The 27,981-nt window shown below is 41.5% G+C and overlaps 1 protein-coding gene across 1 annotated transcript; it reads left to right on the plus strand.

Moving 5' to 3' along the window:
- Window positions 1–27,981, plus strand: LOC125885048 (transmembrane protein 47-like). Its single transcript, XM_049570416.1, has 3 exons — window positions 1–628; window positions 15,822–15,962; window positions 20,751–27,981. Exons 1-3 carry the CDS (start codon window positions 400–402, stop codon window positions 20,927–20,929), a joined length of 549 nt encoding a protein of 182 aa, XP_049426373.1. The 5' UTR covers window positions 1–399; the 3' UTR covers window positions 20,930–27,981.

Raw genomic sequence — 27,981 nt, forward strand, 5'->3', positions numbered from 1 at the left:
GTGGCTGGTCACACTGTCTTTGAGTTTGGGCTCAGGACCTCTGTACCGCTCACATCCTGGCTACGGCCCTGAAGGGTGGTCCTGTCTTTTCTTCTCTCTTTCTCTCTAGGACCCTGTAGCACCTGCTGATCCCTCGGAGCCTTGACGTCAGCGCTGTAAACGGTGGAGATCTCCGGTGCGCGGCGGCAGCAGTGCCCACAGGCGCAGCGTCCGTCCAGCGCGCAACGCAGGCGGCTGCGGCGGCACCAGCAGCAGCAGCAGCAGCAGCAACAACACTCAGCTCAGACTTCCCCGCCCGACTTTCACATCTATCCGATCATCACATACATCCACGCACACACATCAGCATCCTCACTGGGTTTTGAACCGGTTCACCTTCTTCGCCTCTCCAGCCGCGCCATGTCGTCTGCTGTCACCGAGACGGAGGAGTCGGCGCGCAGCTCCCCGCTGACGCCGCTGAAGCTGGTCGGGCTGGTGTGCGTGTTCCTGGCGCTCTGCTTGGATGTGGGAGCCGTGATGAGCCCGGCGTGGGTGACTGCCGACGACCAGTACTACCTGTCCCTGTGGGAGTCCTGCTGGAAGCCGGCGAGCACCGAGAACTGGCAGTGCACCAGCACGCTGGGTACAGGTAATAAGAGGGGAGGAAGTCACAATGTATGTGCTTATGAAATCACAACAACCGCTTCATCTATCTGTCCCGGGCGCACCGGACAGGATAGAGGGTAGTTACCATGTGTCTTCTATTATGCATTAACAGTAGAGAACAAAGAGTTGCTCTGAATGACTTGATGATGATGGAGGGATGCTTCCTCACCGCTGGAAAGGCATTCCTAGAGGAAAATAATCCACAAGCCTAGGCAGGTATTGTCCTAGCCAGCATTGTGTCTCCCCACAGTCTCTATCCAACCATAACAAAGCCTCATACTGACAGTCGCTGTCAACCTGTGACTCCACTGGGATATCCACATTAATTATTGTGGAGGTGAAATGAAGCAATTTTGCCAGGCTGGAGTGCACTCTCATCTTTTTAAATTTATTTTTGCTTTAAAAAGTGAAGGAAAAATTGATCATACACATAACAAAATGTTTGCAGTTTGTTATACCTGCACCAGAGGCTTGTATTGCCAAAAATCTCTTCCCATTCCGTCTCACCCCTTCTTTTTTCCTACTCAAAAAAGCTGCAGACATGACATTTTTTTAAAAAAAAAAAAAAAAAAAAAGAGAGAGAGACACACACACAGACGTGTGGTAAATACTAACCCTGATGTTAATGGGCGCACATGTGTCTGACTGCCACAGGTCTGTCAGGTAGCCTCACTGAGGGGAAACAGAGGTAGATGAGCAGCAAGGAAGAGGTGAACCTCCACCAGTGGGCTGCGAACAGTTTATGAATGCATTACAGCTAAGACATTAAGTTGATCATTTAGACAGAAATATTTAAGTTTTTTCTTCAATCAAAAATCCAGTATTTTTAGCTTTGAGAACATTTTTTTTCTGGTTTTCCAACTCTTCTGTATGAGTAAAATGATTATGTTTGAGTTTTGGACTGTTAGTTAAACAAGGCACATCCTTTTAATATGTAAATTAGGCTGGAAAATAATTGGCAGATTATACTGAATATGAAAATAATGAAAAAGTTGCAGGCCCAAAATGATTATTTTAACATGTAATGGTGAAAAAGCATGTTCTTGTTATAATGTCTGATAGAGCATTACAATAATGTTCTCCCATTTATGAGACTAAACAACGTGTATGCACCTGAACATGCTGCTGGGCCATTCTGGGGAGATAAAAATAAAATAAATGCTGCTCAGGAGCTATAATGTGCATATTCAGCCTGTTTTTGCTCCTTCACAATGCTCACCGTCTAGGTTATTAACGCAGCAAAACTGCCACCACCTCCATGGTGAAGTACATCAACTCTCCTGGGTGTTGACACCAACCTGCACCCAATTAATTCATTTGTCAAAACAGGAGATGGAAGGGAGGAGAATAAAGGCTCGATGTAGAGCTCACCCTGTCTGTTTTTTTAATTTATTATAATTATTATTATTATCCTCCCCCTTCTTTTGTTGTCTAGAAAACGGCCTTGCTGTCACACCCCGGAGAGGTCTTGCCGTTTTGGGCAGGAGAGGAGATGTTGATCTTGGATGTTGGATTGGTTTCCAGGGAAACAAGAGTTCATGAGCGTTACATTAATCGAGGTGAAAGTGGCTTTCTTTACTACCACAGTGACGCTGGGAGCTGACTGGTGCTAATTACACTTGGGGGCTTTAAAGGGGAATCAGTTAAAAGGTCTTTAAACTGTCAGCAACTGTGACAGACATCTATCTATCTATCTATCTATCTATCTATCTATCTTACACACACTCTGTCTACCTGCAGAGCTGCACTCTCTGTGGGTGGGAAGGCATCATGATTGTGTGTGTGTTTGTAGCAACTGTGCAGTGTGTCTTTATATCTTTATATGCAAGTGAATGACTCTGTGAGTGTGTGTGGGAGACAGAAGGGGAGTCTGGGTGTCTGTATGTCTGTGTGTGTGTGTGTGTGTGTGTGTGTGTGTGTGTGTGTGTGCCAATAAGAGGCTACCGCGTTGAGCTGACCTATTTCTGGACAGTCTCCTCTGAAGCCCAGCTGAATATTTCATGTCACACTCTGATTTCTCTGTTGTTGCATCTCCGCACCTCCTCTCTTAGGACCTCTTCACACACACACACTCACTGACACACTTTGTGACCGCAACTTTCAGCAGTCCCTCTCTTTCTTTCTTTCTTTCCCTCGCGCACACATTCAGTACATACACATCTAGACGCCAGACCAGGACTCCCTAATTAGATGTCTTGGCGCGACAGGTGTGTGTGAGCCTTAACACACACACACACACACACACACACACACACACACATTGATCTTAAGAATGTATCTCTGCTTGTGCCCGCTCTCTTTGCACATCCCAGCACCTGAATGAGACCCAAGCAGCGGGTTCTGCTAATTTAGCTCGCCCTTTTCATTCATTGTGATGATTCACTCTTTGTGATAATGTGAAACTGAATTGATCGCTGCAGGAAATTTGTCTTTTCACCTTCTCCTCTTTAGAAAGCAGGGCTGCTATAGCAGAGCCCTTGCTGAAGTTGGCAGTTATTTATGGGCTTGTTCATGGATAGTTCAGCATACGGATTTTTGAACCTTGTGGGCCACCCATAAACTGTATGAAATTAATGGATGTAGCCACTGTGATGTCACCCATTGGTTTGTGGACTCATGTTTTGAAGCCTCTAATTTGGCACTTTGGCCTTTGTCATCTTAGATTTTTGTAGCAAGAAGTGGCCATATTTGGACAAGAGGGTGGAGCTATGGGGGAGCAAGGGGTAGACTGTGGAGACGTCCTGCCGATAGCCTGTCATCTAAAGCGTCCATGCCCTTTACGCATAACTTTAAGTCTTAATAACATTTAAATGGGTGAGTTATATAAAATTTCACCTCCCTACAGTTGACATGAAAGGGGGAATTAGCAATAGAGACCAACACTGTTTTGTACCAGGCTGTAAACATGTCTACTTCTGCTGTAAAGTACAACATGGAGTCGATAAGGGTTTGCTCACTTTTGGAGCCAGCCTCAAGTGGCCATTGGAGGAACTTCAGTTTTTGGCACTTCACGTTGGCTTCATTTTTAGCCCCAGAGATTGCTGCCTGAGGCCACCATACTGTGAAAAAGACAAAGAAAGAAAGATATGGAGAGACCACTGATATAGAACTGCATATATTAGGAACAGTGCAATACAACCCTCCTCTGTTGGATTAGAAAATGTCTCACAGGAGAGGAAAGGTTTGTGCAAAGTTATAGCACAGGAGTCAATGATAAAAATGCATCTCTTGAATAAACTGTGTGAACACGTTGTCCCAATAGCAACCAAGCTAAAATAGCAATACCTTTTATTGTAATATAACGTTGTTATATTTTCAATAGTCCTCTGTCATTTTATTTCAGTCTCAAAACAGGAAATCCTGCTTGGCTGCTATCACCTTATGCCTGTGTATACATGACAAAAAAGACACACATTAGCTCTCTAAATACACTCTGAAATTTTAGAGACAAGGTGCACTGTGGCGCCTGCCAGGGCCCTAAACACCGAAGACAAGGGAACACTTATAAGCTTCACACAAATGCCTCACCCCTAACAACAAGCAACATGCAGTAATGTATGCAAAGACAGATCATGCAACACCTCAATCAGAGGAGGAAATCTTCAGTTCACAACGTGCACTGCATGGCTTCTAATTAATTGGACTGAGATGGAAAAATAAAGGCATAAAGGAACGTTTTGACTTTGTAGAAGAACAGAACGATTGCTGTAGTGGTTGGAATATGAGTTTCAAGGTAACTGCAGGGTATCTTAAGCCCCTTTCACACATGTACCTTTATACATAATGGCAGAAGTCACAACAGTAGTCTTACTAGGTCTTAGTAACATGAGGCATGTTCTGCTTTATTAGAGATTTAAATGTAGAGAAGACATGTGAAATGACTGAACTTGCAGTAGTGGTCATGCGAGGTTTAAAATATATCTAATTACACTGAACAACAAATTTGGCTGACATCAGGCACCACCTGTGGCTGGTTTTCATAATCTTCTTTCTTATTAAGTGCCAAGTCTGATGTCTTGGAGCTTTCCCAAAAATCTTAGTTTTGCAGTCATGATTACAGTTTTGATGTTCGCATTTGTGCTGTTTTACACGATGTATAACTGTAATGTGGCATTAACGTCTCATAAACCCTGGGCCACCAAGGCGCCTTCATTTTAGGTTGAGATTCTTCTCATGCCAGATCAGTCTATAATTAAATACAAATAATGAATAAATAAATTCAGACTAGCACTCCCTCTGTATTTTTTATCCATGTCAGCTGCATGTATGGAATTTTGAATATCAAGCAAATTAAAAAAAGAATAGGATCTAAATGAGTTCTAACTTAAAACTGCTGTAAACAATATTTTGTATTAACAGTGATTCAAATGACTCTGTGTAATGAGAAGGATGTCGCTTGTAGACGAATCCACAGAGAATTATCCACCTACTCTGAAGCTCCCCGCAGCTCGACGCCGTTTCTGTCAGACATTAGAATGGGAACAGAATTGCCTAAAAAATGATGAAACTATGAGAAGAGGCAGCTGGCATCCCTCACACTCATGTTAGTCATTAATCAAGGCTACAGCAACAAAACAGGTTTTAAAATCCATCACTGATGCAATGTGTGGGAGATCAGAAGCCACTTTTATTCCTCCGTGTCATTACTTCCCAACTCGGCGCTGTTCTCTAGCAGTGCCACCAGGTGCCAAACATCATGCATACCTACCTCTTTTTGTTAATCCCTTGTCTTGTCTGAAAAAAAGCCACAAAACATTCAGTATATACTAGAATAGTCAACCACCAACCAGCGTCAGCTCCACTTAGAAATCCTTGAATTCCCTCATGTTTGGCAAATGGGACATGAGTCTAGATAAAAAAAAAATCTTATAGTGGGCATGTGCAATGTGATCTCATCCCTACTTGTCCTATTTTACCACTTTGGCAGAAGCCCTGGCGTTATTATATTGACAGCAGCTTTTTGTAGCAGTATTGTATCTTGATGCAGATGGGGCCGGCGGTAAGAAGGGTTGGATTGGCAGTTAGGTTTGGGCAACAAAACTACTTGGTTATGGTTCGAAAAAGATTGCAGTGTGTCACCAAAAAACCCTGGCTTTAGGTATGTGTCCACATGGACATTTTTAGACATGAGGAGTCTCATCACTTCCCAGGATTGGATGCTTGATGGGTGTGCCACAAGGCATGTGGGCTCTCTGCTCCCAAATTTTAAACCTGACCACACTGTGGCTCGCAACGTCCTCTTACATTATGAAAATAGTTCACTGAAATGTGTTTCTGAAAATATTTGTGATAAGAAATAAGCCATGCAGTTGTAGAATCTGTCTTAATTTTAGTTCAACAGCAGTCAGGTTAAAAGTTTTTCGCGAGTTTCCAGAGGCAGCGAGGTGCACTGGCAGCCCCTGGTTTGCATGAATTAGTCATCTCTCACCAGAATGCATTGCACAGCTGCTTACATAGACAATGAATGGGAAGCGTGAAAATGGATCCTGTAGACACATACGTTTTGGGGTTGTACAAAAGCTACAGCCAATGTTTGTTGGTCTCGAACACCGGTCTCCTGCATTAATGTCCTGCGTTTGTTGGACCCATCCACCTAAGCGGATTTTCACAGTCTTTAAATGACATCCTCAGCTCTGAGCGTCTAATAATGACTTGAATGGGTTTACAAGTTTGTGGAAAGGCCAGTGTGTCTGGCCAAGTGGCGTAATTGCCCTGGGGGTGAGACCAGACTGGAATTGGACATGTGTCTGGTTCAACCACCTCCTCCTTTTCTCCTATATTCATTCACCCCTCCTGTTCATCTTCCTCCTTTTCTCATCTGCCCTCCCTCTACCCCACCCTTTCTTCCCATTCCTCTCGTCCTGTGTTTTCTAATAACCCAGGTTTCATGCTCAGTCCCATAAACAAATGCATCTGTTTCAGATAAAAATATGCAACACCAAAACATTCAAATGAAACAGAAGTACACTAAATGCCTGAGAACAAAAGCTGTGTTGTTGCTACTAACAGGTCTGTCATTCACCTGACCTTGACAGAAGATTTCCCAGGCTCACTGTCAGACTTGGTTGCAGTAGCTGAGAAAAGATTACTAAAAGCACAGCAATTATATTATGTTTTCTCTTTTCTCACACCGTTGTAATTTGTTTAAAATGATGAAAATGAGTGAGCTTTTTCAGTTTATCGCATGTACTGTATTCAAAAATTTAGGAATAAATCCCAAAAGATGCACTCAAGTTTGTAGAAAGGTATGATTTTAAACAAATTTGGTGGAAAGTGGTGGCATTTCTGCCTCACATTCATGAGTCTTAGTTGTCACAGATTTGAGATCAGTCATCACTGAAGACCTAAAAACCTCCACGAACGCTGCCTCCTCGCGCTCTGCCCTTCTCATCTTTCTCTATCAGTCTATCGATCGATCGATCCGTTGCTTTTACTCCCCCGGCCTTTTTCATCTGTACTCTTAAATGAATTGTCTTTTTCTCAATGCTCACTGCCCCCTCCCATTTATATTTTCTATCTCCTTTTTGTTTGTTCCTCATTCCCTTTCTTCCTCTCCTCCCTCCTCTCTGTCCCTCTCTTCTCCCCGAGGGCTTCATTGTTACATTTCTAATGTTAATCATTTTCCCTTTGTAATTTCACCATCCTCCTCCTCTTCATCCTCCTCCATCTCCATGTACCCTTTCCATTTCTCCAGGGTCAAGGCGCCCCCCCCCCCTCTCCTCCTTTTTTACCCCCCTCCTTGCCTCCACCTCCTCTCCTCTGACTCCATCTCTCCTCACAGTGAGCTCAGCCCCCAGAGACGCCCGTTCTATTTGTAGCGGCTGAACGAGGAATGGGAAATGATGTGGCATTCAGTTCTGTGGCAGACAGACAGACAGACAGACAGGGGAATAGCCAGGAACCTGCAGCTCCCACTTGCCATCCCCAAAACACACACACACACACACACACACACACACACACTGAGGGCATGATGGGGAAAAGGATGTGCATGTGCCCAAACACACATAATCCTTTTGGTGGATGCAAATCAAGCTTTCTTCAAAGCATTTACAGTATCGTAGTAGCAGCATGTGGCAGCTCACAAAAAGCCTGTAAAAGTCTTAAATTATACAAATTCAAAATGATCTGGAGACATAAAAGAACAGAATTTTCTTAAATACAATCATATTCCTCTGGTGTTATCTTGCAATTATTGTATTCTTTTTAAATAAACCGACTGTTAACAAACAATCCAATCGAAAAAACAGCCATAGGTGGCTAAAAACACCAAAGTTCAGTGGCTAAAAAGCCCTTCGAAACACAGCGATGACTCACTAGATTTTGTCATTTGTTGTTCTCCAAAAGTTGTCTGCACCTTGGTCAGTGTCTCGCCTAGGTGTCACGCCATCCACCATCCCCTCTATCTCCAAGTGACAAAGACAGCTCATATGCTACGTCACTTTAGAGAGGTTGATGATACATATGTACAAACCTAATATTTGTGGTTTGTAGAAACGTATAATTCCTACATTTTCCTCTGGCGAATGGGCTGTTGTGAGCAGTCATCTGCATGTTCACTTGGAAATAGGCTTGTTTTTCACCCTTTTTTTTTCATATTTCGGTTGAAAATTGTTCTTTGAACATTCTAAATCCAATGTGTGAAGTACAGGGGGTTATTCTTTTCTTTAGTTTATGTTAGAGCTGAAAGAAATTGTTCATTAGTCAGTCAGCATTAGGAAACATAAACTGATTTGGGTTTTGGACTGCAGGTCAGACAAAATAAGACATTTGAAGACATTACTAAAGCTATTTTGGGACTTTTTGTAGACTAAATGATTAATTGGCTCATCAAAATAGTAAATAATATAATAACTGATAATGATGACTAGTTGCAGTGATACTGTATTTGCATTTTGAAAGATAATGAGCATCACAGGATCACAGTGTGCCAGAGGGGGGCCTCCGCAATCTACATACAACTCTCCATTGTTCATTTATGTATCTCTTGTGCCTGTTGAAACGTTACAGTGACAGCTGTACTGTATGTGCGTACTCTTGAATTTTGCATTTGCAGCTACAGGACTGGTGGCTTCTGTTTTGGATAGAGGAACCCAAAGTACTACAGCAGCTAATCAGCGTGACAGCTTGGGGTGGCTTTACAGTAAAGAAAAAAAGTGACAGTGCCTCACAGTAATCCTGTCACATGGCAAACAGTCACATTACAGCGAGAGGTATTTCTCTTGGTGTGAGTGAGAAGGAGAAAGAGAGGTTCACAGGACAGCGCAGTCTGTGTCTCTTTGTGAGAAACTGGTGCAAGCACTAATTAGCATGTTACATACACCAAAGAGTGTGTGCATGTGTGCGAGTGAGAGAAAGTGGGAGGATTTATACGGTACATATGGCGATTTCTACGGTTGCCTATGTGTGTCTATGATGCAATTTAAAAAATTCAAACCAGCCATGTATGCGTGAGAGAGACAGAGAAAAAAAGGCTTAGCATATTGTATGTGTATGAAAGATAAAACAGCAAAGAGTTTTACAGTATAAGCCAGTGTGTGTTTGTGTGTGTGTGAAGGAGTAAGAATGAGTGGGCGAGGTATTTGCAACAGTTGTAGTGACTGTACATCTGTGAGTGTGACACTGAGAAAGAGAAGTGCAAGTTACTGTAGATGTGTCATATACTGTGGTATGTACTCCGGAACAGAAATGTAAATACAACAAGTGATCAAACAACATTACATTCAAAAAATGATGCACTTGGCTGAACTGACAAGCAAGTTTAATAAAGTAATATTAAGTAAATCACATTTTAAGACTGTGATTTAAAGGTAGCTCAACCACATTGAATAAAATTCTGCAAGCGCCATAACTATAGAAATAGAATGAGAATAGAACAGACATTCCCATTCAAATCAACAGTGCGGGATTGTCAGAGCGGAGGCATTTGTAAATTATAATTTGTAGACTAGAGATGAGGGACTTCCACTAGCCCAGCAGCTTAGCACTCTGCTAACATGAATGGGGATAACATTAATCGTTTGGCTCTTGCAGACTTTACAAATGTTATCTGACCAAATGGATTAAAATATGAAGTTCTCAAGTTATTTTGCGGGGGGTTGTGATGCTCAAAAAAATGTACCCACTCTTTTACACGTCTCTTTCACCATGTAAGTCAATGGGAAAAAAGTATTTTTGGGCCATATGGCATCACGCGAGAGCCTTAACTGTTTGGCCTCTGATAAAGTTGGCTTTAAAGCCTGGCATGGTTCCTGCTGGCCCGGTGCAGCATTTGTAGTGGGCTAACTTCTATATACACTTACGTATTAAGAAGTCGATTTGCAGTAAGTCAAGAACTCACTGAGGTGAGGTTTTGCAGTAACGACCAAAGGAGCAGTGGAGTAATAGTACAAAACATGCAGCAGCTGAGCTGAGATTTTCGTTTCCCTGCTTTCCTTGTTAACTCAAACAGACTTCATTTAAGCTCAACAGACACAAAAGAAATATGACCTAGACTGTCTCAGTTTGTCTTGTTAGTCCTTTAGTTAGTCAGTCCAGTGTTTCAACAATCACCAAGTCTGGTTTGGTCGAAATCATTCTCAGAACCCATCGGCTGTATTCGACGTCTGACTTCCGGCAGACAGTGATACAGCCTCTGGGGGCAGACACCCGATTTTTTGGCATACTGCTTTGATTTGGGCAGAGCAGGCGAATTTCCATTTCCGACTTCCGTTTATATATAAGTAAATATGCTGAACCATTGCGATGGATTCAGAGTTTGCAGTGACGCCAATTATGTTCCGCCTCGTTAGTTCACCGCAGGGACCGCGGACTACTAACAGCCTACAACTGGAAACCAGGGCTCTTCCGCTCTTCTTCCGGAGGCAAGATCTCCGGGGTTTGCCTACAGACTCTACATTCACTGAATGTAGAGTCTGCATATAGAGACTAGGTCGAAATAAACTCTTAATTCACCGAATTAGATGTGAAAATATGCTGATGTGCACATTGTTTATCCCGTGTTTCTCTCTGCCTCCCAGCTGTCCACTGAGCAGTGAATCTCACTCGTTCTTCTGAGGCAACTACAGTAACAGTACATCATGTTTTATCAAATATGCAGTTAATGGCAACAAAAGAAACAGGGAAATATGGTAATATATGATATGTTACTTGCTAAAACAAAAAAAAGTAATTGGATTACTTTGTAACCCAGTACCTCTGACACTCCTAAATATAAATATAAATACATCTACTCATTGTGCAAAGATGTCAATACCTGTGATCACTAATAGGCAGCAGTTGGCCAAAATTGAGTTCTCAAACTAGAGATTGTGACACATTTTACGCCATCACTAACAAGTGTTGTCACCATAACAGCTAACAACCATTGCCATTTTCTGTTTAAGTGGTCAAAATACCATGGCAAAAAGTTTAATGCCCTCTCTGTTTATTTTATTTCGACTGGCCACAATTCAGCAAGCAACAGAACTGCCTCGTTGCTTTGGTTGACCTGATTTAAGTGAAATACAGAATTTTTGCCTGAAGTGCCTAACCTAAAATATGAAGCTAACAGATGAAGACATGTGCAGAGTCAAAGGCTAGAAACCAGACTCTGGGCTTTTATATAGGAACCCGTTGTTGCCAGGAAACATTTTAATAAAGCTGTGTAGGTGTTTGTCCAGAAAATGATCTAATCAGGAGTATCACTCAAACTGAAAATTTTCTGTTGTTTTGCATTTGTAATACAAGATGCCTCTCTTTTTATCTCTCCTCTCTGCTCTCTATCCCTCTCTATCTTCTTTCCTTCCCACTTTCTCCTCTCTCATCTTTAATTTCCTCCTTCCCTCTCTGCCTCCCACTATCCACCTCTGCATCTCATCTTTCACCTCTATCTCTGTCTCTTCCTCCCTCTGCCTCTGAATCGCTCATTTTTCCTTATCTCTCCCCCCACCATCCATCTTTCATAAGCTTCTTTACCTCGCTGGAGCAGTAAATTTAGGCATTGCCTGTATTGACACCACTTAAATAGCTGTAAAATAAAAAATACATTCACCTTAATAGCCCTGCAGTATACCATAGATGCCAGCTACTGTGCATGGCTTTGCATCTGTTCTGACAGCTACATTTCTGCATCAGATGCACTTCACTGATGTTTTATCCAGATCTATCAGTTTGAAGTTTGCCTTTTAGGAGCTGCTGTATATCTTCAAGGAGTACAGATTATTTTATTTATTTATGTATTTTGTAATATAGCACTTCCGAGTTGAGCTGTGTGGTACAGAAATAGGCTTTACAGCAGCTTACATGAGCCAGGCCAATTTGACAGCATCCCATCTGATCACAGTGTGAAGGCAGACAGGTGGAATAAAAGGTTAGAGAAATGGTCAAATCTCTTCTCTCCCCCTGAGCTCAGATGGATTAGGTGTTGACACGTGTGTGTGTGTGTGTGTGTGTGTGTGTGTGTGTGTGTGTGTCCAGCTCCTAAACACACAGTCACACTAGCTTATAAAATAGAGAAATATCTTGGTAAAATCAATCCATCCCAATTGATCTGCCTGAGTGTTTTGCAGAGAATTGAAGTGAACTTTGGCGCAGTAATTTGAGCAGCTGACCATTTGCTAATTGTCTTGACAGTGCTAACCTTTGAGGGAACAGACAGTCCTAAAATGGAGGGAAACATTGCAGCTTTAGCTGTAGTAACTCTACTGTTTCATTTAAAGTGTAAAGACTGTGTAACTTTTGCTGAACAGTGACCACTGTTGTCATGTGGATATCAGGACAATAGCACAAATACTACACCATGCTAAACATAGGAGTCATAATGTCAGCAAACTAATACATAATCTAACTTGACAAGTTGTCAAGACTTATTAACAAACTAATTTTTCTGAATTTACCAGCTACACAGGAATAAGTTTGCTGATATATCTAACATTTGCCACCATAAGCAGCTAGTCATACCCACATACAGTAAAAATTATGGATGTAGCCACCATGATGTCAGCCATTGGTTTGTTTTGAAGTCTGGAGTCCGGCATTACAGTCGTTGCCATCTTTTTGTTTGTTTGTTTGTTTGTTTGTTTGTTTTCTGAGTTGGAAGTGACCTAATCTCTCAAGACAGATTCTGCAATTTATATTGTAGAATCTGTCGGGGAGGGCAGGGCTTTGAGGTTGAACAATGCTGCGCTTTAGCCAATCACAATGGAGGGGGCAGGGCCGAGACGTGCAGGTGTCCCCAGGAAACAGCAGGTGCCCCCAGAAACAGCAAGCTCCGTGTCCATGGCGACCGCTCCACCCAAAACGCCGTCAAGTCAACGTGAAAAACATGGACAAGAGCACAACTTACAAGCGTTGTGAATTCACCAGCACACCTTCCACTCCTCACGACAGGAAAAAAAGGGTATTAGCAGCAACGTTTTTACCGCCGTTTGGTTCGAGTTGCAGGTAAGAATGTAACACTGGGGGCACCGCCAGAAGTGAAGGGGGTGAGCGATCCCTCTAGTCGAAAAACTCCGGGCAGTGCATCCAGAGGTAAAGGAAGAAAAAAATTATTATTATTATTATTTTTACCGATGGATTTCCAGATTGGAAGTGACCATATTTGGGTAAGAGGGTAGAAATGTGGAGGAGCGAGGGGTGGATCCGATTGAGAAGCTAAGGACACTGTTGGCAGTTAGCATGTTACTTAAACCAGCCATACTCCTAATTACACGTAAAATGTTTGGGGTGAGTTATATAAAAATTCACCCCCAGCACAGTTGTCATGAATCCGGAAATTAGCTACAGAGACCAAAACTGTTTTTTTGTACCAGGCTGTAAACATGTTAATTTCTGCTGTAAAGTTGGACATTTTAACATGGGGGGTCGTAGGGATTGGTTCTTAGTGTCAGCCTCTAGTGGCCATTCAAAGAACTGCAGTTTTTGGCACGTTTGCTTCAGTTTTCAGCCCTGGAGGTTGCGGCTCGGTTCTGATTTATTCATTCAGTCATATTTATTCATTCAGTCATCTCTCTCTCGTCCACCTCCCGATCTAACGCTTTACGAGGTGTGTTTGGAACCAACAGTCCACTGTAGCTCCATATTGCACAAACCTCAGTCTGCCCACTTATGCTCCAATCAAATGGATTGAATTTAAATCCCTCTAGTAACTGTACACCAATCAAATACTATTTCAGTGGGAAGTAGGTCACAGAAAAGAAGCTAAAGACACTATAATTTCCATTGAATTGGGACTTCAGGCCATTTTATCCCCATTATTTAAGTTAGCCACTCAGCCGGCGGGTGTCCACTTCCTTTGTGGACCCAGCGATGTGGAAGGTACAGGTAATTTTATACCTGGGAATTCAAATTTTTTTTGGCTTCATGCACCACTGATCAACTTCCATGGGGATGCTCTGAGCCCCGCCTCCAATCCTGTGTCCAGTTCCCTTTATACATTCGTGCAAACAGCCTCTGCCCCCACGGTGCAGGCATTAGCTTTCAGCTAGTAAGTGAAGTATGCACAGATCAGGTAGCTTATGTGTAGAATACAATATCTTGAGTTTGATATGATGAGAGTACCAAGTATGGGTGTGTCTTTATGTGACCATGTATCTGTGTGTGTGTGTGTGTGTGTGTGTGTGTGTGTTCTATTTCAGTGTGCATCAAGCCACAGTGCTCCCTATATATAAATGCGGACAGATTTTTGATAACATGCCAGTAAAGCTTTTTAGCCAAGGCTTTTTGTCAGCTCAGGTATACTAAGTGCTCTCTCTCTCTCTTCATTACTTTCACTCAGCGCTGCTATGTCCCCAGCCCCTTCACGCCCTCCTCCACTCCTCTTCCTCCTCCTCCTCCTCCCCTCTCTTTCCCTCTACCTTCACCACCACCACCACCACCACCACCACCACCCTTCTCCTCTTCTCCTCCTTTTGGCATTTATTTTCATCCTGCCCTCTCTACGTCCTTGTAACATTATGCTGGTGCCTCTCCACTTGCATGTTTTTCCTCTTTTATCGCCCATCAGCGTCTCGGAGACGCTCACCGCCTCGTCGCCACCAAACCACTCTTCATCTCACTTTAACTTGTCTTGTCTTTTTTTTCCCCTCAGCTCTCCTTTGTTCCTCGACTCCCTTTGTTTTTTGCGGTTCTTACACACTCATTTGTTCCTCCTTTGCTCTTTCATGTCTTCCCTATTTCCTTTCTCCCCTAAATTCATTTGCCTTCTATCCTGCCTGTCTTACCTTCATTTTTATTCTTAGTATTATTTTCTTACCCTATTTCCTCCTTGCTTCCTTCTTCCCATGTCTTTCCCTTTCTTCTTGTTCCTTTCCCTCCCCATTCCCTCTTTCCTCTCTACACATTTTACCCTTTGTTTTTCCTTTTTTTTGTTTTGTAGTACCTTCCCTCCATCTTCTTTATTTCTTACCTTTTTCATCCCATTCCTTTCTCCCTTTATTTGAACTGTCCAATTTCATTGTTGACCCGGAGTCAACAATGAACTGATTGGATTTTGGTGGTCAAAGGTCAAGATCAATGTGACCTTGCATCTGTCTCATTCTCGTGAAGGTGATATCTCAAGAACACCTTGCGGGAATTTCTTCAAATTTCAAATTCTACTTTCATATACTTTTCCTGATCCATTTGCCTTGGGTTTGTAGTTTTTCTTATGTCTACGCTTCCTTGATTTCACCACCGTTGCTCCTCATTGTGTCTTCCCTGTCCTCTTCCCTCTTTGTTTTCCTCTTCATCCCCCTTATTTCTTCTACATCCCATCTTTTCGTCTACTTTCCATCTATTTGTTCTTCAATGTGTGTGTGCTCTTTTCCTTCCTTTCCTCCTTCTTTTCTCCTTAGACTCCTTCCTATTTCATTGTTCACTCAGTCCTCACCTCCTCCCTCGTTCTCCCTCTGATCTACATACTTGATGGTGGAAAAGCCAGTAATATAAAATGTCAAATAAAATAATATGTCTCTTGTGGCTCTGTCTCTCCTCCCAGGCCACCCGCAAGGTCTTGTGCATTTCATTTTTGGCTCTGGTATGCGTTCACTATATTGCATTTATTCATGAATGTTCTTTGAATGTTTATGCAACATGCTGCTTCCTCGTACCCGCTCACCTTTGTCTCTTTCTTCCTCTCTTTACCACTTTCTCTGTCCATCTTCCTCCCTCATTTCTTCTCTTCTTGTCCTCCACCTCCCTCCTGCCTTCCTGTCCAGACTGGCAGGTTGCTACCCTGGCCCTGTTGCTAGGGGGTGGAGCCCTGGTGCTGATGTCATTCCTGGTCGCTCTGGTTGCCGTGTGCATCGGTACGAGACGGCGGTTCTACGCACCCGTCGCCTTCATGCTCTTTGCTGCAGGTCAGTGCACACACAATAAACTGTAGTCTGTACACAATCACGCCAGTCCTGGGTCGAAGGCCACACACTCATTATGTGCTAAAATACACACAGCTAATGACACACACACACACTTAATTAGCCAATTTAGACAAGGTAACTGGAAGGTTGCGGGTAATCACATTGAAAACTGACATGCATTTAAATGATAATCCTTACTTACTCATTAAATAGGCACACAGACTACACACACACAATTCCTCTTTCCCTCAAACTCATTTAGAGAAAATCCTATTTTTATGAGTCGGGCCCGGCAGGGTCGGAGCAGAGTGTCACGCCTGTCCCTTTAATTTCCCCAGCTAGCCCCAATCTCAAGTTGGACAACTGTCAAGTTTCCACATTTCCCCCATTCTAACCTCCCGGAATAATTGGAAAATTTATTTATTTTTAGGCGTGAAATGTTTCATTTTTCAAAGCTGGATGTGTTTGGCTTCTCAATAAGGCTGTGCAAACCACAGAAGTGAGATACAGCATAAAGAGGAAATCTTATTTTAAGGGACGGTGAGGAGATTTACAGAGGCTGTGTGATTTCTTATGGTCTTCTCATCCTGAAAAATACTTTCAAAGCATGTATGAGAAATGAAAATGCATAAACGGATTGGAATTAAACCTCCTTATTATGTTTGGATTGACATTTGACTGCTCATTCAAATAAAATCATTTTGCATGCCGTGATGGTTTTGGAGCTTTTCCGTCTTTAGCCTCTGCAAAGTAAACAGACAGTGTGACATTTCCATCTTGAATACATATAGAGGTAAGATGTGAGAAGAGCCACTGGTTCTTGTAATATCTCTCCCAACTGTAAATTCTCATTTCAACCTTTTCCGTAAGATATCTTCAATGTCTTTAGCATAGAAACATGAGTCTCCTGGAGGATGTAACAATATTATAGGTTCATGTACATGACTTGTCTAGTCGACGTCATATTATGCAAAAACAAGTGAAGTAAAAGTTGACATTCAGAAAATTTTTATTCATTCAGGTATTGCATATTAATTTTTGCTCACACATAATTTTTTAGTATTGTACATTAGGTCGAAACCGTTAGTTCTTGTCCATGTAGCATGACCTAGATTAGTTAGAAAAGTTATTTATTAGCATTAACTCCGATAACAGATCTGAGACAAAATCCCTTTGTAATATAAAGCTTTAAACTGTTTCACCATGTATAGCCAGCAACACAAAACTTCATTGGCACATTTAATGCACTGAGCAATAAAATCAATTTTTTTTAGCATTTGTGATGTTTCCACGTTATGATGTAAAAGCTCATGAACACACTAAAGTGTGCAGGTTTCGTTTCAATCACTGAAACATGTAAAGGGGGGTTTGGGGATCACCTGTCAGAAAATTCTGAGTGTCAAACACATAATTTCCTGCATTCTGGTAAATTTTCATGTGCCTTCTCTGCAGCTATTTATGATGTAAATGTGTTCAGTTTTATGAAAGTAAAAGTCCTCTGCTACTTTAATGTTTTTTAATGTTCTAAATATTGAGGACACTTGTGTCCCAGCCAAAATTGATGCATATGAACACACAAATGTTGGAAGGTCGACTTCTCAACTCAGAAAATGGGACCATCCAAAGAGCATGTGAATGCAGCATAAGATACTAAACCTCAGCTGCCATTGCCATACAAAAGAATCCAGTCACGCAATAACACTGTGATGTTTGTAAAGGAGTTCAACTTTAGGGCCTCCTAGTGGTACAGTGGCAGACAGCAATGCAAAATTGCTAAGTTTTAACGAGATCTCATTTTTCTACAAACTTCAGAATAAATAAATAAAGTGAAGCTGATAATGATAGTAAGTTTAAAAAATAGCAGTGCAAGTGATTTTAAAAGGCTGATCCTACCATAAAGAAACCAAAAGCTGGTTTTGAACCTGAACAAAATGTGCTCCTAAAGTTTAGAGAAGCATTTTAGTTTGCAAACGGTCGAAATACACAGCTTTGATTCAATAATAATCAACACTTCAAGCAAAAATAATTATATAATTTATCATTTGAGAGCCTGGAATACAGATATCAGGAATCTATGAATACTTAACATGCAAACAAAAAATGCTAGCTGTCAGAATGTAGTTGTTTGTGCCGTGATGGGCCACAAAACAGCCTCTCTAAATGATATCTTAAAAGCTGAGCACAGAGGAAAGGTGTGTTCGGATGGACTTTAAAGCGACCCCTCGATGAAGGATTGATCACATACAAACTTCTTGACAACTAACTTCCTCTGTAAGGCTATTTTCTTATCATCTCTGTCAATATTTGCATGTTTTTGGTTTTTATGCATTCCATGTTTTTTTTTTTCATGCACGAAGGTGCCAGAGCGTGTTTATGTTCCCACAAGATGAATTCCCTTTGAAGAATTAACGATTGATGTGTTCTCCTTTGTTCCACTGCCATCCATCTATCTCTCTCCCCCCTCCCTTTTTAAACATCTTTCTCTCTGTCCGTCCCTCTCCCGTTCCTATCTCCCCTCATCCCTCTATCCTTCCCTAAATTCACCCTGTTTCCTCTGACGTTTTAGTCCACCTCTGTTCCTTCACCCCTGCCTCATTCTCTCAGTTCCTCCATCCACCCCCTCTCCTCTTTCCTCCACCATCATCACCTCTTCTTGCCTCTTGCCTGATCATATTTGATTTATTTTGTTTTTCCAAAGTGTGCTAAATGAACTAAACAGAGCTAAATGACATCCCTCCCCTGGGCTTGCGTCTCTCTTCTCGACCCAGTCGATGCTAATTTCTGCTATTTTTCTTCTATTTCCAAACTGTCTTTGTGCGTGACTGCTAAAAAATGTACAACAAAATTGCATGTGACCAAATCCCATGAACCCGATCTCATTAAACTTAACATCAGACTTATTTTACATGACAGGAAGTTTTGTTCAGAATGTACTTTTGATTCTAGAACTAATAATTAATAGAAATTTTAAATACTGACCCCCCCCTTCTGTGTAATATACCAGTGTAAAGCTTTGAGCACAAACATCTTTCTTCCATGTCGACTCATATATTTGAGCTATTGCACAGCTGTTGTTTTAAAATTGATAAATAACACACTACATAAATATTTTCAACATTTACAACCCTTCTGCCTCTTCCAGCTGGCACCCAGGTTGGGATCTTGCTGGAACAGCTATACTAAATATAGATACTGACTACAAGATACTTTAAATTATTTTTTATTTTTTTCTAGCTTTTCTTTCTCACCATCTAGTTCACCTTCTTAATGATCTATAAACTGGTTTTGATGGTGGTTATTGACAAGTGGGGTAGAAATCCCATTACCACAATGTCATGACAGCACATATATGGATATTTTCAAAAGTCTATAGTCAGGCTAGCAGCTCTGTCAGGCTTTACTTAGGCACAGTGAGCTTAATGCTAACATCAACATGCTCACAGTGGCAATGCTAACATACTGATGTTAAACAGGTATCACCATCTTTGTTGGCGTTGTTAACATTTGCAAATTAGCACTAAATACAAAGTAAAGTTGAGGCTGACAGGAATGTTGTTACTTTTGCAGGTATTTGTCCATCTAAAAAAACAAATTGAATTTTAGACCCGATGATGGTGCAAGATAAAAAGTCAGAGGATTACTTAAGTTATTACAGTTCATCCAGAGGCGGACATGAATGTCTGAACCACATATAATAATAATGCATCAAATAATTGTTGTGATAGCTCGTAAACTACAAAATGTCACTCTCAGGGTGGTGCTAGTTAATCTCAGGTTTTTGCACCAAGTCCCGAGTCAAGTCTCATGTCTCAAGCTTTGAGTTTTGAGTCCTAATCAAGTCATAATGCACTCTTCACCAGATGTAGCTGTTAAGTTCATGTTAGCTAAGCCTTAGCTTCCGAACTATGTTAATATTAGCCATGACTTAACCGTTCTTAGTGGAAATTGAAATGACAAAGTTGGAAGTTGTTGTATTTCTGTCTGTAATTTTGTAGTTTTCAGCCCACATATTTTGCATGCTGCAGTTTGTTTTCTGTTATCCCCGCAAAGGTTTGTACACAAATAAAAAAAATTTTGCCAGAAATTTTTCCAGCTGGCTTTCAGTAATGTAACATCAGTTCTTCATGGTTCTCTCCTGCAAATGGAGTGGCTGCTGTCAGACTGGCTCAAACAGAGTGGATCTGGGGAATTAGGTGTCAACTTGTTGGGAATAAATAGCCTTAACATTAGTTGATTCGGGAAATGAAAGGAAATTAATTGATTCGTGGCACACTTTTTAAATAACATTCTTTTTAATCTATGGGCTTGTAGGGGAAGGTGTCACATGTTCTCCAATCAAAAGGCTCTTCAAGTCCAAGTTAGGTCACAAGTCATTAGGGTTAAAGTCCAAGTCAGTTTCAAGTTTTTTTGGATTTCTCTCACGTAGAGTCTAAGGTATCAGATTTGTGACTGGAGTCTGACTTGAGTCTAGGTCCTGTAACTCGAGGCAACACCTCTGCCTTAATGCCAGCATTTTTTTCCTCACCTAATTTTGTGAAAAACTATCCACTACTTTTTTGATATCCAGTGCTCTGATGAGATTGCTAGACGTTAGAAGCTAAGGTTTTCATCCATTATATCTGTGATTTCTGCAGTTTAAGGCAGATTTGTTTTCATCTCACTGCATGCAAGCCAATCCCACGGTGATGTCTCTTGGAAACCCATTTGTAGAAGTGATACTTTTCCTGCAGCTGTAATTTTAAGAAATTCTACTTCACTTTGTACTTACCGTCTGCATGTCTCCTCCAGTTGTCCTCCAGGCCTGCAGCTTGGTCCTGTTCCCCATCAAGTTCATCGAGAGCATCAACCTGAGGATCTACCATGAGTTCAACTGGGGCTATGGCCTGGCCTGGGGGGGAACCATCTTCTCCTTCGGTGGGGGAATCCTCTATTGCCTAAACCCCAAGAACTATGAGGAGTATTACTAGCTCCATTTCAAGATGAGAACCCCACATGTTGGGAGAGGTATTCAGGGGGCGAGCATGGGATTTTGATTTTTTTTTCTTTTTTTCTTTTGTCTTTCATGGCTCAATTAAAAGAACTGTAAGGAATACTATAAACTGTATTTGAGCCAATAACTGTATCGCCACAAGCTTCGCTCCTGGGGTGAGTTCATGTGGTGAAGCTGGCTTATTTCTTTTCCTGCTTCAGTCACCAGAGAAGTGAGCACTGAGGCTACATGTTTGAACTTACAGTCAGCGTCACCAGGTCAGTCCTGGGGAGGGGTCGAGGGTTGGGAAGGAGTCTTACTATTCTATTCCTAGGACTTGTGAGAACTGACAACCCTGCAGTAGCAAAGGATGGAGGTTTATGGTAACAATCCGTCCTTTCTTGCCTGTGACTCTGTTACTTAAGGAACAGGATGTCTGACTGGGAGGCTTGTACTGCACGTTTACGCACGCATGCACATGCAGAGGCACGTGTATCTTCACCTGTCAACATCATGTCCTCGGGCCGGGCTTCAAAAATCCCCCCCCCCCCCCGACTCCTGCTCCATCCATGCATCATTGTCAGTGCTTAGTTAGTGCTTAGTTGTGGCATTTTGTTTTTCAGAGTCCTCTGGAGCGCTTAAACTTTCACAAGGACATGGAAGAGGATCAGACGCTCCGGTTGCACTTCATAACTTTTCATAAGACAGATAGATTCCTCCTGGGGGGGGGGGGATACAGTAAAGACACCCGCTCAATATTCTGTTATCGACCCACTTGTCTGTTACCGCGGCAACCCATGGGGTGTGCACATGCAGCTGTCATGATTGATTAGCCATGGTCGGAGGTGTGAGACGGGACTGCGCTCAGCTGCCTCCAAGGGTCTGCTAAATTTCGATTCCCAATGAGGCGAGTTTCTCCGCACCATGACGTTCGGAGCATCCTTCCTCCTCCTGTCCAGCTCCTCTGCATCCTGCTTGTCAGTGGGAGTGTCTGCTACACACACCACAGGCAGATACAATCTCTCAGTGGACATGTTTACATGCACATCAATAGTTTATGAAAGTTAGTAGGTAAAGCTGACACCTTCTGATTGGTTGGTTGACCAAATTTTTGCTGAATTAGCTTCTGGCTGCTGTGATACGGAATGTCCACATAAGTAAAAATGTTAGCACAAGGTAAAGAGAAGGCTGAAGCACATAGGGAGAGAAGACAAACCCACCAGTCTGTGTGGTCAGCATCATTGCCCCCCCCCATTCAGTATTTCTTTCAAACTCTGTGCAGACTCATTTTGAATGATGTCAGAGTAAGGACGGACCTGTCATTGCAAAGCACCAGAAAAGAGCTGAAAATTAGTGCATCCACCAGAGTATTACATCACTGCTGATCACAGCTGATCAGGGTAACTTGTAACTTTTCCCATTAAAGGCAAAAGGAAGGGGAAGGGGGAAGGGGCTTATGATTGGATGGCGAGGTAAAAAGTTACAGTGACAAGCTCAGTGTTTACCCAAATATCACTCTTTGATGTTTAGTTGCACAGGTACCCAGCTCACATTTTAGTCCCCTTATAATCTAAAACAGTATTTAATTCCTGACAACAGGATTACAGTCAAGGACACAATCAGACAGTAGCTCTAGGTATGAGCAATCGATGCATTATTGTGTGCATGTAAACATGGCAACTGAAGCCGACTATTTATAAATAGCATCAGTGTATCTACTGATAAGTTTAGGCCACGCTTCATTAACACCAGACTGCTGTCTCCTTGTCTACAGTAAATGTCAGGGACCAGCCCTGCACCCAGAGTGTGTAGATTTGGGTGGAAAACGAGCCTGGCATGCGTCTGTTGACATGGGTAAAGCAAATGTCAATATCAGCCAGTGTCAAATGTCAGTATTATTAGATGTTAGTGGAATTCAGACACATTAAGACAAGAAGCAGGATTGTATCGTACATTAAAAGCATCACCACCTTACAGAAGAGAACATCTGATAATCACTGCTTTCATGCCCCACCTTGCTGCTTTGAATTGAAACAGTATTTATCTAATTTCCTCTGTTTCCCCTGCCCTCAGGGTTTGGCTCTAATCACCAGTTGTTTGGGTGGTAGCCATGGGTCCAGTGCAATTTTTGGGTGTAAATACAGATGGAGAAGCAAATATTGTGACCTCCATACAGATTTTATTGGGCGATTAAAGCAGGTGATAAAGCTAATTTTTGCTTTCATTGCGCAAAATCCTATTTATGTTTTCTCTTAGCTGAAGCCCTGTGTGCTGAATTACTTCCCTAACCTGGTGACCTCCATTCTCCCTTCAAAACACATTCAAAGTGCACAGGTAGTGGAATGTAAAATAAGAATTCTCCAGATGACATTTTGGAGACACAAGCAGCGTCTTTTCTGTAGCTCTCCATTGTCACATATTTAACGTGGAGCTGTCAAGCAACCATCACCCAAAAATAGCATCCAGGCTGCCTCCCTCGCCTCCTTAACAAATGTGTGACTGAGCAGCCGCCACGCGATTCATGCAGCTGACAGAAGTCCATTTATTTTATATAAAGTGACACGATGATGTTTAGCACAGACAGAATCATGTCCTCTGTTGTCGATGGGTTCTGCCTGTTACTACAATGGCATTACTTCAAATATCAGCTTATTCAAGTTGTTCACAACTGAGATCTGATGCGACTAGAAGATGGCTTCTGTCATGCATGAGATTACAGCATGCAAGTTACAGTGCAGTGATTTCATATATATACAGGGTATCAGTACTTACCAGGTTTCTATAACAGGATAGATATGTCATAAATAGGTAAGACGACAAAAGGTTAGGGAATTAGAGGGTTAAAACTTATCATTTATTTTTATACAAATAAACTGGAAAAACATTGTAAAGTTTTGGAACACTTATTATTAAAATATATTATTAAAGGAATTGTTTGACATTTTGGGAAAATCATTTTCTTGTTGCGAGTTACTGATAGTTGAGAAGATCGATGCCACTCTCATGTCTGTACACTGATATGAAGTTGCAGCCATCAGCTGGTTAGCGTAGCTTAGCATAATATAAAGACTAGAAACACAAGGTTCCCACAGTCATGGAAAACCTGGAAATGTCATGGAATTTAACGTTGTAGTTTTTAAGGCCTGGGAAAGTCATGGAATTAGTAAAATATTTGAAAGTTTTGGAAAAGTCATGGTATTCTGTTGTCTGTGTGTGTGTGTGTGTGTGTGTGTGTGTGTGTGTGTGGACGTAATGTAACACAGCACCAAATTTATGTTATGTACCTGTTGACAAATCGTAGCTCTAATATGTGCATACGAGTGGCAACCATAGCGTAGACATTTTGTTTACCATCATGTACGTTTCTTCACTTTCTCCCCGTATTCTGTCTCTTCATGTTCTCAAATTTGCAGAACTATGTATGAATAGAGTTTATTTGTTTAAAAAGGAGAAGAATATTTTTTGTGACAGTGTGATTTACCATGTAGGATCATGAATCCCAAAGTTTCCATACCTTTGTTATGCCCCACTACTGCTTTTAAATTATACTGCATTTTTGAGATGGAGCGATGTTCGTATTATAAATGGTGAATGAATGGGCATGGAAGTTTCATCATCGGTCCTTGAAAAGTAATGAAAGAGTTTTGAAATTTTGTCCATGAAAATGTTTGTGAACCCTAGCAACAATGGAAAAGGGTCTTGTTTCATTGACAAACTGTTTCCCCAAGTCTTTATGTGAACAAAAGTTAACCAGCTGTTTGACTGTAGCTTCATATTTAGTGTACAGACATGCAAGTAGAATCAAACTTGTCATCTAACCCTGGGTGAGAAAGACAAATGTCCAACTACTCTTTGACAGTCTAAATTATTGTTGCTTGGAACAAAACATTAAAAAGCACAGTAAGGTGAGTGTACCAATATACCTATGCTCAAAAGATGTATGTATACTCAGGAACAGTGGTGTAGCTTTGGGATCCAGTGGAGGATTTATTCAACAAACAGAACTTTTCTCAGAGAAGAGCCCAGAGCAGCTTCTAGATAACCCCTTAAATATTGTCAGTGGTACCCTGCATATACGAAATATTTACTCTGTAATTTGCTGGCTGTAATGTAAAGTGGTACTAAAGAGTAAACTTGTGGGCAGGATGTAGTGGAACCACTTAATCCCACTTCACAAGCCGTTTCAGGCTGACATTAACCTCATGCTGTAAATTCACAGTGTATATTCTCATTAGTTGTATTGATCTGATGGATGTTACATGAAAGTAGGGTCATCTGAGGGAAAGACAATATTTAACTTCAAAGCTTTTATGTTGACTTTTTTTTTAAGTGACTGTCGCAGTTAACCCATCTTTATATTTGGCACTGAGTGAAAACAGAAACAGCGCTCACTGTTACAGCCATTATTCCATTAGTCATACCAGATATATGGGTCAGCGGGTGCTTTTTAGCATGTGACCCATCTCTTTGGTATTTTATCAGTTTGAAAGATGTCACAGCCTCACCGAGCACCAAGCGGTCAGGCTCCGGTTGCTCAGTGTTCAGTTTTGTTGGGTCACTGGGTTTTCTGTCGGATCATGGACGAAGCACTTTGTGTCACCTGACTCGATGTGTTGTTACTCTATGCGGGCAGAGCAGAAAAGAAGTCCTGACACAATGAGGGAGTGCTATAATAGAGATCATAACCACCAGTATGATATTTGATATGGCCGTCCGCTACTGTATTTAATACTGTATTATCACAGTTTAGTGAGGGTGTTTTTGCTACCTAGAAATGTCTCTGTGCTTTGGTGGTGTAGAGGAGCCTTAGGCACTAACACTGTAACAGACCTGGGTTAAAATATACAGGAATCATTTCCAATATCCTAATGTGTATTAAAGGGGAACTCTTGGACCGATGTTTTTGTGTTCAAGTGAATCAATTTGTCACTCAGGGCTGGTACGCCCCATCAGTTTACAGCCATTAAAAGTGCTTGTTTTTGCCACTGACAGGCATAGATTTTTATTTTAAGTGTCTTATAACATTACAAAAAAGGACCCCACAGAGAAATTTAACATTTTTTTCTGTACCTTTTGCTTGGAGATGTCTCAGTCTGAAAACTCACACTTTTTCACGTTGTCAAAGTCAGCTAAATATTCAGCTGTGACATCTCTCACTTGCTTTTCCATCGTTTTCTTCTTGCAACAACTCACCTCACGTGGGACTTCACAGCAAGTCTCGAATTGAACTCGAGACCCGTTTTGAGGGTTTCAGTCTCATCTTAGACTCAACTGTATTTTTACTCAGACTTGTGATGGTCTTGGACAAAGGTGGCTTTTATTTTAAGACCAATCAAGACCATAACTAGCGCAATGTCATGACATTTCCTGTGCAGAAAATGAGTTTTGAATAAAGGTGGTTGAGTTGTTTGCTCATAGAGAACAAAGGAAAATCCCCTCACATAAAATCCCCCTCTGCAGTGCCATTTATTATTTTATCAAGACATTTCTCATGGTGCACTTATACATATACACGTGTATACAGTATTGCAATAAAAGAGATGAGTGAAGAGGAATCATTTGTTTTCTCTGGGTGTTTTTATGGACATGTGGATCTTTCAGATCAGTTTGAGAAGTGCCTATGGTTTGCTCCACATTTAATCATAAGTGTGTCATGCAATGTAGGACTCTCACTGGTCTGGTCTTGTGCATGAGTCAGTCTCAACCCCTCAGAGTCTTGGTCTTGTCTAGGTCTAGATACACTCTGGTCTTGGTCATGACTTCTCGATTTAGGTGTTGAAAACAGACCAGAACAAGCGAAAGGTACGAGAAACATTTCATTTCTCTGCAGTTATCCTTTCTGTAATGCTGCAAGGCTCTCATGATAACAATCTCAGCCTGTGGCAAAAATAAGCACTTTTAATCAATGTTATATTAAAGCCTGTTTAGCTGCTGCCGGCTCAGCCCTCTCTCTCAATACTGGACCAATTTCAACTGTTATTGTTCCCACGAGTCACTTAGACACAAAAACATAAATAAAAAGGGTTCAGGTTGAAAAATACCAGAGTTCCCTTTTAATGGCAGGTGTAAAAAACAATTTAATAGTTTCATAATCAATAACTAGCATTTGTTTGTGTGTGTGTTTTTTTGCTGAATATTTGTCAGCAGCAACTCTTAAAGTGATGTTTGATGTACTGGAAAAGCTGCTGATTTACCGTCTGGCATTATTCTGAATCTACCTGCCAGACACATAAACACTCTGAAGGAGATATATCCCCTGATGGATCATTTCAGATCAAAGACTTACAGGTAGTTTTACGTTGTGCAGCAGCTGTTATTAGTACATCTTTTATCCAAGATTCAAAGTGACAGTACTACATCCATAAATCCAACATACCTTAACTTCTCATAGCTGCTGCCTTAAGGAGTGAGCGGAAGCACTTAAAGTCTCTGAGTGTTGTGATTTCTTAATTGGGAGCGGAAATCAATGTCTCTTCAGTTGTAATTACGAGTCTCTGATTCTAAATGACAATGTAAATATGTTTGCACCAGTTTCAAAAATGACCTACATGCTTTGATTTTTAATGAAGCACTTCAGTGTGGTTCTTGGTAAATAAGACTATTTGTGTTAGGCCCCTCAGTGTGATTTCTACGGGGAGCTACATGAGCTTGCTACAAAAACCCAACTAACCTAATGCATTGTACCCGTTATTTGTGGCCCCAGGGTGTCTGAGCCATGCTGGGTCCTTGTATGTTCTAGCCCAGGTCTGACTCGTAGTTATTAGCATTTGTTTGGTTATTAATTTATTGATGAAAAGTAGAGGCTCGCAAACAGAGACAGCTCTGTTTTATGCATCATCTCCCAGTAGACTGGAGAGAAACACTGTCTAATGATGTGCATAGGGATTTAGTAAGTGTGTATGGATGTGTGTTTGTGTGTGTGTGAATGACAGAGGAAACGTGCGTTTGACCAAGAGAAAAAGAGTGCGTGTGTGTGTGCATGTGTGTTGGCATGTTTTAGATGCCATTGTAGAGATGTCAGTAATCAGCATTTATCTCTTTGTACGTTGG

The sequence above is a fragment of the Epinephelus fuscoguttatus genome, linkage group LG24 (assembly GCF_011397635.1).
Source record: "Epinephelus fuscoguttatus linkage group LG24, E.fuscoguttatus.final_Chr_v1".
In the NCBI taxonomy this organism is placed as follows: domain Eukaryota; kingdom Metazoa; phylum Chordata; class Actinopteri; order Perciformes; family Serranidae; genus Epinephelus; species Epinephelus fuscoguttatus.